Genomic DNA, 15,149 nt, shown 5'->3' with positions numbered 1-15,149 from the left:
ATCAATCCTGTGTACCTTTTCTGGCGCATTCTTCTTTTTTTATCTTTTTAATTTTTTGTATGTAGTAAAGTACTGATCATATATTTTTACATTTTATATATATATATAGTGGTGTTGTGACCTCCTTAAAAATCCCACGGGCAAGGTTTTTTGTGTACTTATCTGTAAGTGTTGTTGGGATGGAGGCATTTGAACCTCTGTGGTAGGTGCCACCCTTCTGTAGATCTCTACTTTTAAGGTTTGTAGGCGTTCCTCATAACTGAAATTCTCCAGCACCCTTAATAGCTTTCTCTGGACTCCCTCTAGTTCCAGGACATCCTTCCTTAGGATTGGTGACCAGACCTGGATGGCATACTCAAGATGTGGTCAAACCAGAAATTTGTAAAGTGGTAGAATTATAGCTTTATCTCTTGAGTAAATATCCTTTGTAATGCATGCTTATAGTCTGCTGGCCTTGCTTTATGCAGCTTGGCATTGCATGCTATTTCAGAGTCTACTAGGACCCCCCTATCCTTTTCCATCCTCCATTCCTCCAGAGGTTCTCCCCCTTGCGAGTAAGTTGCATTCATATTATTGCTCCCAAGTGCATTATTTGTGATTTGTTGCAATGACAGGTACAGTTTTACTAACACCTAACTTGGCACAATGCTAAAATGCAGATCTCATGACCGATGGACCACTGAAGAAGCTGGCAATCAATGTAGTAGACCGTGTGATTACAGCATTTACCGCAATCTTCTAGGTCCTGTGCTTATAGACTTTCCCACTGTACACTGACCATAAGAGAATCTGTCACGTATCTGTATGAAGAGCCTGAGATGATAAGGGTGACCTCCCATCTGAGCACCCCTGAAAGTTGGGACAGGGGCTACAATGGAAATGAAAGGGTGCAGGTGCCAGAAAGTTTGGAACTAAAGACTTGAATTTCGAAGCGCTGGTGTCAAGTGAGCAGAAACACAGCGATGAGGACACCTGAAGCTAACCAAGCCCAGTTAAGAGCAGAGCCAGGTTACAAGCCAAGTTCAGTATCAGTCAAGCAGGAAGGCACCAAATCACAAGCAGGGTCAGGGACGAGTAGAGGTTGGTTATGACTAAGCGCAGTCCTGCGTGAAATGCGTCAATGTTTTTCCATACTCCTTGATCTGTGCTTGTTTGTGCACTTGCATTTTATTGATTTTCAATAAAGCCTTTTGGGACCTTTCACCTTTGGAGTGTTGTCACCTCTCTACACTGTCAGATATTTCTCGACTGTAAACCAGACCGGCACCCTACACAGTTAAAGTGGTTTATACAGCCTTTATGAAGTTGGGAGGTGCTTACCTGGAGCAGTGTACCCTTGATATACTTTTGTTGACTGCTAAGTAGGGTCAGTATCTGGTGTGAGCACCATTTGCCTCACGCAGTGCCACACATCTCCTTTGGTTAGAGTTGATCATGTTGTTGATTGTGGCCTGTGGAATGTTGGTCCACTCCTCTTCAATGGCTGTGCGAAGTTGCTGGATATTGGCAGGACCTGGAACACGCTGTCGATCCAGAGCATCCCAAACATGCTCAATGGGTGACATGTCTGGTGAGTATGCTAGCCGTGCAAGAACCAGGATGTTTTCAGCTTCCAGGAATTGTGTACAGATCCTTGCAGCATGGGGCCGTACATTATCCTGCTGCAACATGAGGTGATGGTCGTGGATGAATGGCACAACAATGGGCCTCAGGATCTTGTCATGGTATCTCTGTGCATTCAAAATGCCATCAATATAATGCACCTGTGTTCGTCCATAACATACGTCTGCCCATACCATAACCCCACTGCCACCATGAGCCACTCGATCCACAACGTTGACATCAGCCACCCGCTCACACACACAACGCCATACACGCTGTCTGTCATCTGCCCTGTACAGTGAAAACCGGGATTCATCCGTGAAGAGAACACTTCTCCAAAGTGCCAGACGCCATCCAATGTGAGCATTTGCCCACTCAAGTCGGTTACAACGAGGAACTGCAGTCAGGTCTAGACCCCGATAAGGACAACGAGCATGCAGATGAGCTTCCCTGAGACGGTTTCTGACAGTTTGTGCAGAAATTCTTTGGTTTTGCAAACGAGTTGTTGCAGCAGCTGTCCGTTGGTTAGTCTCAAACGATCTTGGAGGTGAAGATGCTGGATGTGGAGGTCCTGGGCGGTTGTGGTTACATGTGGTCTACGGTTGTGAGGCCGGTTGGATGTACTGCCAAATTCTCTGAAACACCTTTGGAGACGGCTTATGGTAGAGAAATGAACATTCAATTCGCGGACAACAGCTCTGGTGGACATTCCTGCCAATTGGACGCTCCCTCAAAACTTGCAACATCCGTGGCTTTGTGCTGTGTGATAAAACTGCACATTTTAGAGCGGCCTTTTATTGTGGTCGGCCTAAGGCACACCTGTGCAATAATCATGCTGTCTAATCGGCATCTTGATATGCCACACCTGTGAGGGGGGTGGATTATCTCAGCAAAGGAGAAGCGCTCACTAACACAGATTTACACAGATTTGTGAACAATATTTGAGAGAAATAGGCCTTTTGTGTACATAGGAAAAGTCTTAGATCTTTGAGTTCAGCTCATAAAAAATGGGGGCAAAAATAAAAGTGTTGCGTTTATAATTTTGTTCAGTGACGATATGGTGGTGAGGAGTGCTACTGCTGGCAAATTACAATTTGATAGACACCAAATATGATATGGCTCTTATATAAATTCTTCTTAGGAGATGTGAGGTGTGTCAGTCACCCTCTACCCCTTGTAACATAGGCATGTTTGGTATTTACAGTAACATACAATAATGCAACTACATGGTTTAAATGTATCTGATTTTAGCAAGAATTATGGACTCTGGGCAGAGTTTGGCTCTGGCAAGCAATATGAGTGAGATTCTTCATCCTAATCACCAATGTAAGGGGGAATTCTTCAAATTGACCACCAAAGTAAGGGCCCTTATTTCCACTGACCACCAATGTAATGGACATTCTTCCACTGATCACCAATGTAAGGGACATTCTGCCCACCGACCACCAATGTAAGGGACATTCTGCCCACTGACCACCAATGCAAGGGACATTCTTACTACTAATGTAAGGGGACATTTTCCCACTTGCCATCAATGCAAGGAGGCACTGCACTTCACCCACCAACAATGCAAAAAGGGCTAATATTCACTTACTGCCAATGTATGGGAGTCCTCCTCTACTCACCAGTAATATAAGAGGATACATTAAAGCCATGATGGACGTACTCTCCAAGCAACTGAAGGGGATGAGTACTGTATTACTAACGAAGATAATGACTGTGAAACTATGGAATTTATCGCTCTGACCATGAAGAGGAGAACCAAGATGACAGCAATGGGAATATTCTGTTTGGCGTTTGCTGTGGTTTCATGTATTCATAAAATATATATTATCTAACACACGTGTCCAACTGGACCTTCTAGACTCTCCATCTCACTGATTCAACACCAATGGAAGACTCTCTATGAACTGAGCACATTCCAATCACCACACCAATGGATGACTCTCTATGAACTGAGCACACTCCAATCACCACACCGATGGATGACTCTATATGAACAGAGCACCCTCCAATCACCGCACCAATGGATGACTCTCTATGAACTGAGCACACTCCAATCACCACACCAATGGATGACTCTCTGTAGACTGAGCACATTCCAATCACCACACCAATGGATGACTCTCTGTGGACTGAGCACATTCCAATCACCACACCAATGGATGACTCTCTATGAACTGAGCGCATTCTAATCACCACACTAATCGATTAATCTCTATGAACTGAGCGCATTCCAATCACCACACCAATGGATGACTCTCTATGAACTGAGCACATCCCAATCACCATACCAATGGATGACTCTCTGTGAACTGAGCACATTCCAATCACCACACCAATGGATGACTCGCTGTGGACTGAGCGTATTTCAATCACCACACCAATGGATGACTCTCTGTGAACTGAGCACATTCCAATCACCACACCAATGGATGACTCTCTATGGACTGAGCACTTCCAATCATCACACCAATGGATGACTCTCTATGAACTGAGCACATTCCAATCACCACACCAATGGATGACTCTCTATGAACTGAGCACACTCCAATCACCACACCAATGGATGACTCTCTATGAACTGAGCACATTCCAATCACACCACCAATAGAGGACTCTCTATGAACTCAGCACCCTCCAATCATCAAAAATTTTGTCATTTGTAAAAAGAGACCCCAAAACAGAATATTGTTAAGTGTAGAGCTTTCTTTTTTATTATAGAAAATCAAAATACGAGACTAACACACAGTAATATAACCTAAAAATAAACCTGACATAGCTTAAATAATAATAATTATACTTTAGTTGGTCCCATGAAAAGCGAATTCCTTCAGTAAAACAAAAAAGATGCACAGAGTTCAATAAAAAGTTTGGCTCATTGGGTTGCCGTATTTGCTCACATATTAGCACAGTTTAGTCTGTGTGAGTGCGGGACCGAGTCAGAACTGTATGTTTAGTGGACCATATTACTATATTTCCTGCAAGCCAATACAACACACCCGAAGAACACCATTATACTTCTGCAAGGCTCCTAATTCCCAAACACACCAATTTGACCATAAAAAGATTAGGAACCTTTGTGAATATTCTGGTGTACAAGAAGAGATTTTCTTTAACCAAAACATTTTACACATCCTGAATACGGGGTAGGACACATGTTTTCGGGTGGTTATTCTTGCCCCAATCCCTATTTGTTTGTTTGAGCGTAAAAAAAAAGTTGTTAGACTACGTGAATTTTCTGGTGTCGATCAAGGGCACCTTTCTGGGTGAAGCTTCTCCCACACTCTGAACACGAATAAGGCCGCTCACCCGTGTGAATTCTCTGGTGTCTAAGAAGTTTATCCTTCCTGATGAACCTTTTCCCGCACACCAAACACGGAAAAGGGCGCTCTCCTGTGTGACTTCTTTGGTGTATAAGAAGTTTTTCTCTCTGAGGGAAAGCTTTCCCACACTCGGAGCATGAATAAGGACGTTCACCCGTGTGAATTTTCTGGTGTTTAAGAAGGTTTCCTTTGTCTTTGAAACATTTCCCGCACTCTGGACAGGAGTAGGGATGCTCACCCGTGTGTATTCTCAGGTGTTGAGTAAGTCTTTCCTTCTGAATGAAACATTTCCCGCACTCTGAACATGCGTAAGGTCGCTCACCCGTATGAATTCTTTGGTGTTTAAGAAGGTGTTCTTTTTGAATGAAACCTTTCCCACACTCTGAACATGAATAAGGACGTTCACCGGTGTGAATTCTCTGGTGATTATTAAGTTCTCCTTTCTGAACGAAAGATTTCCCGCACTCCGAACATGAATATGGACGTTTACCCGTGTGAATTCTCTGGTGTTTAAGAAGGTTTCCCTTTTCATGGAAAGATTTACCACACTCTGAACATGAGAAAGGACGCTCTCCTGTGTGACACCTCTGGTGATTAAGAAGGTTTCCTTTCTGACTGAAAGATTTTCCGCACTCTGGACATGAGAAAGGACGCTCACTCTTGTGAATTCTCTGGTGGATAACAAGTTGTCTTTTCTGAGTGAAAGATTTCCCGCACTCTGAACACGAATAAGGCCGCTCACCCGTGTGACTTCTTTGGTGAATAACAAGGTCTCCTTTCTGAATGAAAGATTTACCGCACTCTGAACATGAATAAGGACGCTGACCCGTGTGGGTTCTCTGGTGTTTAACAAGGCTTACTTTCTGAATGAAACCTTTACCACAGTCTGAACACGCGAAAGGACGCTCACCGGTGTGAATTCTCTGGTGATTAACGAGTTCTACCTTCTGAGTAAAACATTTCCCGCACTCTGAACATGAAAAGGGACGCTCACCGGTGTGAATTCTCTGGTGTTTAAGGAGGTTTCCTTTGTCACTAAAGCATTTACTGCAGTCAGAACATGAGAAAGGACGCTCGCCTGTGTGAACTCTCTGGTGACTGAGAAAGTTGCTTTTCTGATGGAAACATTTCCCGCACTCTGGACATGAGTAAGTCTTATACGTTTTCTTTTGTATAGGAGGCTCTCCAGTTTCTTTCGAAGTTTTCCCAGACACTGTACGTGACAAGGAATGCTCTCCTGTGTGAGATCCTTCATGGTTTAAAGAGGATTCCTTGAGATTAGATGGATCTGTTGATGCATCCGTACTGTGAGATTCAACAATAATAGTATGCGGATTATCAGAAGATTCCTCAGGATCAGAGAAATCCCAGGATCTCTCCATATGATAAGTTTTACGATGTATTATTTGTGTAATGCGATTTACTCCTGGAGAACGTTGTGATGTGGCTTTATATTCTGAAGATCCGTTATTCAGGACATAGTGTCCACCTGTTGGAAATCAAGGTTTAAATGTTATTAGAAGTCTTCATGTCTTTAATTCAGAAGTCAAATACAGTATGTTGGTCTAACACTCTACAGTATCTCCGAGCTCCGGTATGGAATCGGGTGCAATCATACCATAAAATATGAATACATACCAGTTAAACCATAAAACATGACGAATGGGAACATGACATTATATTGAGGAATGGAGATGGACCTTTCATATGGTGTACAGTATCTCCACCTCATTTGTTGGGAACATGACATTAAATTGAGATATGGAGATGGACCTTTCATATGGTGTACAGTATCTCCTCCTCATTTGTTGGGAACATGACGTTATATTGAGGTATGGAGATGGACCTTTCATACGGTGTACAATATCTCCTCCTCATTTGTTAGGAATTGCTTTGATGTCATTGTTACAGTATAAACAGGACTGGACCTTACTCAACCTCATTTCTTGGAAACAACACACACTAGATTTACTGAAGACCAAGATGAAACTTTCACATGGTGAAACATATGATGTATGTATGGTTCATATGGCGTACAGAATCTCCTCCTCAATTTGTTGGGAACATGACGTTATATTAAGGAATGGAGATGGGCCTTTCATATGGTTTACAGTGTGTCCACTTCATTTGTCGGGAACACGACATTATATTGAGGAATGGAGATGGTCCTTTCATATGGTGTACAGTATCTCCTCCTCATTTGTTGGGAACATGACGTTATATTGAGAAATGGAGTTGGACCTTTCATATGGTGTGCAGTATCTCCTCCTCATTTATTGGGAACCTTCCGTTATATTGAGGAATAAGGATGGACCTTTCATATGGTGTATAGTATCTCCTCATTTGTTGGGAACATTACATTATATTGAAGAATGGAGATGGGCCTTTCATATGGTGTGCAGTATCTCCTCCTCATTTGTTGGGAACCTTCTGTTATATTGAGGAATAAGGATGGACCTTTCATATGGTCTATAGTATCTCCTCATTTGTTGGGAACGCTACATTATATTGAGGAATGGAGAAATGGAGATGGACCTCATTTGTTGGGATGTTGGGAACATGACGTTATATTAAGGAATGTAGATGGGTCTTTCATATGGTTTACAGTGTGTCCACTTCATTTGTTGGGAACATGACATTATATTGACGAATGGAGATAAACCTTTTATATGGTGTACAGTATCTCCTCCTCATTTGTTGAGAACATGACTTTCTATTGAGGAATTGAGATGGACCTTTCATATGGTGTACAGTATCTCCTACTCATTTGTTGAGAACAGAAGGTTATATTGATGAATGGAAATGGACCTCTCGTGGTGTACTGTATCTCTACCTTGTAAAAATGTATATACATACTTTATACTCATAGAAGAAAAATGAAATCTTGAACCTTTTCTGCATTTAGTGTTTATTACTTACTTGTATCGATATAAAGTGAAGATTCCTCCTGTTCACTTTTCATAATCATCTCCCCCTCCTTCATAGACTGCTGATCTCCACTCACCAACGTCTCTTCTTCTTCCTCTTTTACCTCAACTTTAATGTCTTTCAGTTCTTCATCCTAAAAACCCAAAATGATAAGATTGACAAAATTTTCAATAATAAATAAAAATATATAAGAATGTTATCTCGTAGTTTAGGTTCTATTGCCCAATCCCCTTTACCTGAGAGATGCTGGAATCTTCCTGTGTGGAATCCTGGGAATACGGAGGATAGTTGTTCTCCATAGACTGATGTTCTCCACTAACAAACATCTTTTCTTCCACTTCAATTTCAACTTTGATGTCTTTCAGTTCTTCCCCCTAATTCCCCAAGAAGGTTTGTAAAAAGAAACGGGAGAGTTTATAGAAGAATGTCCTCTCATAGTGTAGAACACCTTTTTAGATCTACATGGTCAGTCCTACATACCTGATGATGGTGGAGGATGGTGTGATCTTCCGGTGTGAAATCCTGAGAATAAAGAGGATGGGGACATCTCTCTGGTGGGTTCCCATTACTGGATCCATCTGTAGGAAACACACACACTGACTGAATACATTGTTTCTATGTGTTTATCAGATGATGGGGGATCTAGGTGGATCCTCCGTACTGCTCTCTCCTTTACAATAAAGTCTCCTCTTACCTGGTGATGTGAGGGGCGGCTGATTCTCCATCATGACATCCTTGTAGAGATCCTTGTGTCCTTCTAAATACTCCCACTCCTCCATGGAGAAATAGACAGTGACATCCTGACACCTTATAGGAACCTGACACACACAATGATACAGTCACCATCCAGACACATCCCTTGTCTGTTATTGTATAATGTCCCAGAATTCCTCAGCTCACCCCTTCTGTCAGCAGCTCAGTGATCTTGTTGGTGACTTCTTAAATCTTCTTGGCACTGGTTACCTCTGTTGTCAGGTAGTGAATTGGAGGCACTGTAATGGGTGATGTTCTGTGAAGATGGCTGCTGGGTGTTAATGGATTACCAGATGTTTTCTTCACTACTTTATAATCCTGTGCACAGAGAGAAAGTAACAATTTTCACCACAGACTTCCCAGAATCCTCCTCACCTCTCTGGTCAGCTCTGTGTTTTATTAATAGAGATAAGAGTGATTTTATGTGACCTCCCAGAATCCTCCTCACCTCCCCGGCAAGGTCTGTGTTTTATTAATCTATACAGGACTTTCCTCTCTGTAAGACAAAGCCAGAAAAAGTCCCAGCTCAACTCACTAACCAGTCTGCTTACCAACCAAATTAACCTGTCTAACAGTATGCGTTAAAAACGGGTTTAGTTAGCACACATATGCAAACGCATGCGTAAGCTGCAGGGCCACTTCACTGCACCCTGCATTACCTGCAGTCCTAACCCCTGTAAATCTATGAGAGTCTCCATAGTGGAAGCACATGCATTTTAATGGATAGATAGGGGGCAGGTGGGCCTGGAGGTGGCCCAAACCTTCTTAAAGGCACAGGGGCACAATGGACACCCTGCACATAGCACAATGGCAGCAAAGGCATCCAGTGTGTCCCTTCACCAGTATACATCAATAAAAAACAAAATGGCCCCTGCCCCCACCTATAACTGGCCTTCACAGCAAGGAGCACATGGAAGGGCAACGCATGCAAGACAAAACCTAAAAAATTCCCAGCTCAACTCACCAACCAGTCTGCAACTAACTTTCCTCTCTTTAGTCGAATAATAAACTGAGAATTATCTGGACTGTACTGGGATGAACAACGTCTGCAGTAGGGATGATCTTAAGTTTTCGATCCAAACATAAGTTTGGACTGAACCTTAGCTGTTCTGCCATTTGGACGAATGCCCAAACATTTACCCGTTCCGCAGGATTTGAACATTATGTATAATAGTGGTAATACTTTCTACTTCCACTTTTATATATGACAGCTTCCAGCTGTAAATAGTTGCCAAGGACGCCAGTGGGTGCAGGCACCACTGGCCCTAATAACTTACATGGCTGAGACTTATCTGTCTATGTAAGCAAAGGGGCAGGGATAGTTTTTAAAAAAATAGCATGGGCTCCCCCCTAACTTATACCAGACCCTGCAGAGGACTTGATATTTGAAGGAGTTCTGTATTTATAAAAGGCATTAATAAAATGACCGCTCAAAGCCAAATTAAATGTAAAAAAAAAAAACCTTGTTTGCTTTGGTACATGTTCTCCAAGGCAATGCCCAGCCCCTAATGCCATTTGTTTCATAATCGCATGGCTATAAACATAGAAAATGGCAAAAACGGTTTTCTAATTGGCCCCCATTGACTTCAACGGGGCTCAGAATCGGCACCTGAACTTTACATGTCCACCGAACGCTGCTGGAACCAAACCCAGCTCATCGCTAGTCTGCCCAGTGTTCCTCGTAGTTCTGACACCTTAGACAGCTTTTTATCTATATTAAAGGTCTCATTAATCTCACTGAAAGTAAACCAGAGATTCCCTTTACACTATGAGGATTTCTTCTGTCTGTATACTGATTGGGACATTCTTCCCTCACTTCCTGCTCAGGTGATGAGTGCAAAAAAGAACAGGATGTGATGGGAAATAGGCCTAATAGGGGCACTTCACCAAAATAGGTCTGGGGGCTTCTGTGCTATGATTGGTGTTCAGGATCACATGACAGCGACAGGACAACCAGTCAGGTTATGGGGACAAGCCAAAGAGAACCAACATACTGTGAGGTACAGAATTGCAGCGTCACTTCCATCAAATCACAAAAATCAGGAGCTTTGTCCCTTATTCTATATACTGTAAGGATGTTCACTCCTTCTGCTGCCTTCATTAGAACTTAGTGCCTCTCCTGAGCTGAGACAGGGGGACACTAGTTTGGTTGATTCCAAACTATGGACACTCGGGAGCTGAGCTTTAAATGTTGACTTTTTTTTTTATCTTGTTCCTCCGTATATCCAACTCTGGAGAAACCATGGTGTCATCACAGGAATGAGAGCTAAGAACCTCAAGACAAATAACTTTATATTTAGGATGTATCTAGTCTATAAACCAGAGGCTCTGGATGGACAGTTGGATAAATGGTTCTATATTTAGAATGTATCCGGTCTATAAACCAGAGGCTCTGGATGGACAGTTGGATAAATGGTTCTATACTTAGGATATATCCGGTCTATAAACCAGAGGCTTTGGATGTACAGTTGGATAAATGGTTCTATATTTAGGATGTAGAGTTGAGCTTGGGTGTGTTCGAGTTCCCACGTGTCCGATCCCACCAAGAAGGTGACACTCTTCTAATCACAGGCAGTGAGACTTTTCCCGGTCCGTAGCTACACAGTTTGGGAAATGTCTCACTGCCTGTGATCAGTGGAGTGCAGTGTCAGCTTCCTGGTGAGTTGGGGCACGTGGGGACACGAACACGTCCAAGCCCATCTCTATTAGGATGTATCTGGTCTATAAACCCGAGGCCCTGGGTGGACAGTTGGATAAATGGTTCTATATTTAGGATGTATCTGGTCTATAAACCAGAGGCTCTGGATGGACAGTTGGATAAATGGTTCTAGATTTAGGATGTATCCGATCTATAAACCAGAGGCTCTGGATGGACAGTTGGATAAATGGCTCTATATTTAGGATGTATATGGTCTATAAACCAGAGGCTCTGGATGGACAGTTGGATAAATGGCTCTATATTTAGGATGTATCTGGTCTATAAACCAGAGGCTCTGGATGGACAGTTGGATAAATGGTTCTATATTTAGGATGTATCCGATCTATAAACCAGAGGCTTTGGATGGACAGTTGGATAAATGGCTCTATATTTATGGCTATTACCCAAAATATTATGATATTACCTTATCTGCCTCAAGATCCAGTATTGTCTCTTCGTTATTTCCTACCAAATCGCCTCCCTTCCTGTCTTAACCCTACATCACTTCCTGTATGCGCATTACATATGTTCCTTCTTTGCGTTCCACACTCATAAGTGAGCTCTCCATCTTGTGGAGAATGTGGATACCGCAGCCTATGTCGTACTTCTGTACATCAAAATCAGCATCACGGTGTATTTATCGTTTTTGTTGCTTATTTTTATCCTCAATTACAAACCAATTATTATATAAAAATCTTAAAAAATACTTTTAGTTTTAGTGTGCTAACATATACATTATACTGTATATAGTATTTATATTATATATAACATTCGTCATAGTTTTTTTTTTTTTTGTTTTTTTTTTTAGTGTGTCAACGATAGATATTTTTTGTTTGAGATTTCTTGTTTTTTTTAATAAAGGACTTGTCAAAAAGTATGTGTTTTTTACTGTTTACATGTTTTATGTATCCCTTACTAATTCACATACTTGGGGGCTATTTAGTGACCCCTTTATTTTTAATTTTCTAGACTCCAATAAGCCCCCCCATTTTTGAGACCCCTACAACCACTAGACAAGGGCTTTGGGATGAGGTCCCTTTACTCATCAACATTGGAACAATGTACTTTACCAGGAAAGGTCCATGTTGAGGGCATGTGACCTTGTGTGGCTCAGGAGGAGAGGCACATGCTTAACCCCCTTTCCTAGTCATCCTTCCCACTGATCACCAATGTAAGGAGCATTCTTCCCACTGACCACCAGTGTAAGGAGCATTCTTCCCACTGATCTGATCACCAATATAAGGAACATTCTTCCCACTGGCCACCAATGTAAGGAGCATTCTTCCCACTGACCACCAATGTAAGGAGTATTCTTCCCACTGACCACCAATGTAAGGAGTATTCTTCCCACTGATCACCAATGTAAGGAGTATTCTTCCCACTGACCATCAATGTAAGGGACATTCTTCCCACTGACCATCAATGTAAGGGACATTCTTCCCACTGACCATCAATGTAAGGGACATTCTTCCCACTGACCATCAATGTAAGGAGCATTCTTCCCACTGACCACCAATGTAAGGGACATTCTTCCCACTGACCACCAATGTAAGGGACATTCTTCCCACTGATCACCAATGTAAGGAGCATTCTTCCCACTGATCACCAATGTAAGGAGCATTCTTCCCACTGACCACTAATGTAAGGGACCTTCTTCCCACTGATCATCAATGTAAGGAGCATTCTTCCCACTGACCACCAATGTAAGGGACATTCTTCCCACTAACCACCAATGTAAGGAGCATTCTTCCCCATGACCATCCATGTAAACCATTTATATATTAGCATTCTTCCAAATGACCATCCATGTTTACGAGGTTGTCTAAAGTAGGCTGGCAGAGTGACAGCTGTGGTTGCAGGGGGCAGCAACAGCCCTGAAGAACAGAAAATCCTGTTTCCCGAAATGCGTTGGATTGATGTACCTGTTGCTATTTTCAATAAAAATTCTTGAATCGACTTCCAAGCTCGTAATTCTTTTGGATTAGGCGCTCCACCTTTGCTCATATCTCCTCATTCTTACATATTAAAACAATTTTAACGCCGTACCAAAAAGGCAGCAGTCCAAAGCCCAAGAGGGTTTACGACCACTCTCCACCATTGGCCACATTCCTACCAGAAGGAATCCTTCTAAACTGCCCACATAACCACCCACCCAGGGCCAGCGACCGATTCAGTCTGTCCAGCGTGGTTGCCAACACATACAGTATGAGATAGGGCTGCACGATATTGGGAAAAAAATCACATTGCGATATTTTTCCCCCAACGATATATATTGCGATATTTATACCCGCCTCTTCCTGGTGTACATGGTACAGTCGCCTCCCCTCCGTATTTGGTACCTTCTTGGCAGCCTCGGCCCACGTGCACTCCCTCCGCCTCTTCTGTTTGTCCCTCATGATCGGGCTGTGAAGTCGGTTCTCCCGGAGGGAGGGGGAATCTCTCTGGCTGGGGGCAGACGGAAACGCGGGAAGTGGGGGTAACACTGGGAGTTGTAGTCCTCTCCACCAGGCAGCTCCTTTGCACCGGAAGCACACTTCCAGTCCCCACAATACACTTCCGCCCCACAGCACAGCGAACCAATCACGTCGTGAGTAGCGGCACAGCAAACCAATCAGGTGTGCAGGCACGCGTGATTGGTTCCCTGGCCGCTGCTCACAGCGCGCTGCTCACCGCTCAGTCAGGAGAGCTGCAGGACGCTGGACTTAACATGTGGGACGGATGTCGGGCTGTATTCTTCTACCTTCACTGTGAGTCCCCAATATCGCATGATCCGGCGATGTGACTATCGCCCACGCCCGCAGCACGATATTCGATGTTACATCGAATATCGTTCAGCCCTAGTATGAGATACCATTTTGTATATATATTTTATATAGTTAGTTGTAGTTAGGCTTTCTGTTTCTTTATTATATTATTTATTAGTCAGGTATTCTGTCACAGGGTTTTTGTTCACTTGTATTTTTATATTTGCTGTGTGCTGGTCTTTAGATGGATTTTGTTTTACTGTAAATACTGTATATCTCACTTAACCACTTAAGGTCCACCCTATAGCAGTTTTACTGCTACAGGGTGGTACCTCTGCGCTGGATCACATATATAAGTGATCTGGCTCTTCCGGGTAGTGGGTATGAGTGTGCGCCGCTGGCATCTCGCTTCCACTGTGATTATACACAGTGGGAGCTGATCGGCGGGTATTGCAGTCTAGATGTTCGCCGGCACACGCCGATCCTTCGGTACAAAAGCAGAGCAGTGATCTGCCTATGTAAGCAAGGCAGATTGTCGTCTGTCTGTAGGGAAGGCATTGATTCTGTGTTCCTGCAAAGCAGGTACTAGGGCAGGGGCGGATCCAGAGTCTAGTCTCGGGAGGGGCAGTGCCAGAAAATAGGGTGTTGCTTACAGAACTGTTTTTAATGTATCATACAGTCCTAACCTTGTTCAAAATAGTGACATGTTTAAAATGATGCCACTTCCTCTCAGCGCGGAGGAGGTAAGGAAGAATAGTGAGACCTGCCAACCATAGTAATGAAAGTGTTCAGGCCAGCCGCAGCAGTGGCGGCGGTCTTAACACTTTTATCAATTTTACAGATCTTTATGATATCCCCCGTGGGTGTCCTGATACGCTACAGTAAAGCGCACCTCTCCATCCGGGACTCATGGCCCTACAGCAGTGGTGTCCAACCTTTAGACGAGAGAGGGCCACTTTAGCACCTTGGTAACCGGTTGCGGGCCACAATGAGCGGATGACATGTGCGTGTCATCTCAGCATATGTAGAACAGACACCGCCCTCTCTACTCTATGGGCTCTCCAATCAAATCCTCCCAGACAGAATGGGATGGATCCC

General features: G+C 43.2%; 2 protein-coding genes across 2 annotated transcripts in view; both read right to left on the bottom strand.

Annotated features, from left to right (window-relative positions):
• Nucleotides 1-15,149, bottom strand: part of LOC309564412 (uncharacterized protein) — a 1,531,146-nt gene that overhangs the window by 1,208,717 nt on the left and 307,280 nt on the right. The window contains 1 exon segment of the mRNA XM_082269040.1: nt 8,551-8,674. Within this exon segment, the coding sequence (XP_082125166.1) occupies nt 8,551-8,674 (124 nt within the window).
• Nucleotides 4,784-8,230, bottom strand: LOC309562979 (uncharacterized protein). Its single transcript, XM_082267305.1, has 3 exons — nt 8,093-8,230; nt 7,848-7,989; nt 4,784-6,417 (listed from the first exon to the last, which is right to left on the bottom strand). The coding sequence occupies exons 1-3, from the start codon at nt 8,180-8,182 to the stop codon at nt 4,826-4,828; spliced, it is 1,824 nt and encodes a 607-aa protein (XP_082123431.1). The 5' UTR covers nt 8,183-8,230; the 3' UTR covers nt 4,784-4,825.

Source organism: Pelophylax lessonae (genome assembly GCF_965119305.1).
Source record: "Pelophylax lessonae genome assembly, chromosome: 9".
In the NCBI taxonomy this organism is placed as follows: domain Eukaryota; kingdom Metazoa; phylum Chordata; class Amphibia; order Anura; family Ranidae; genus Pelophylax; species Pelophylax lessonae.
Note: the sequence above shows the minus strand (reverse complement) of the source record. Positions and strands in the feature narration are given on the sequence as shown.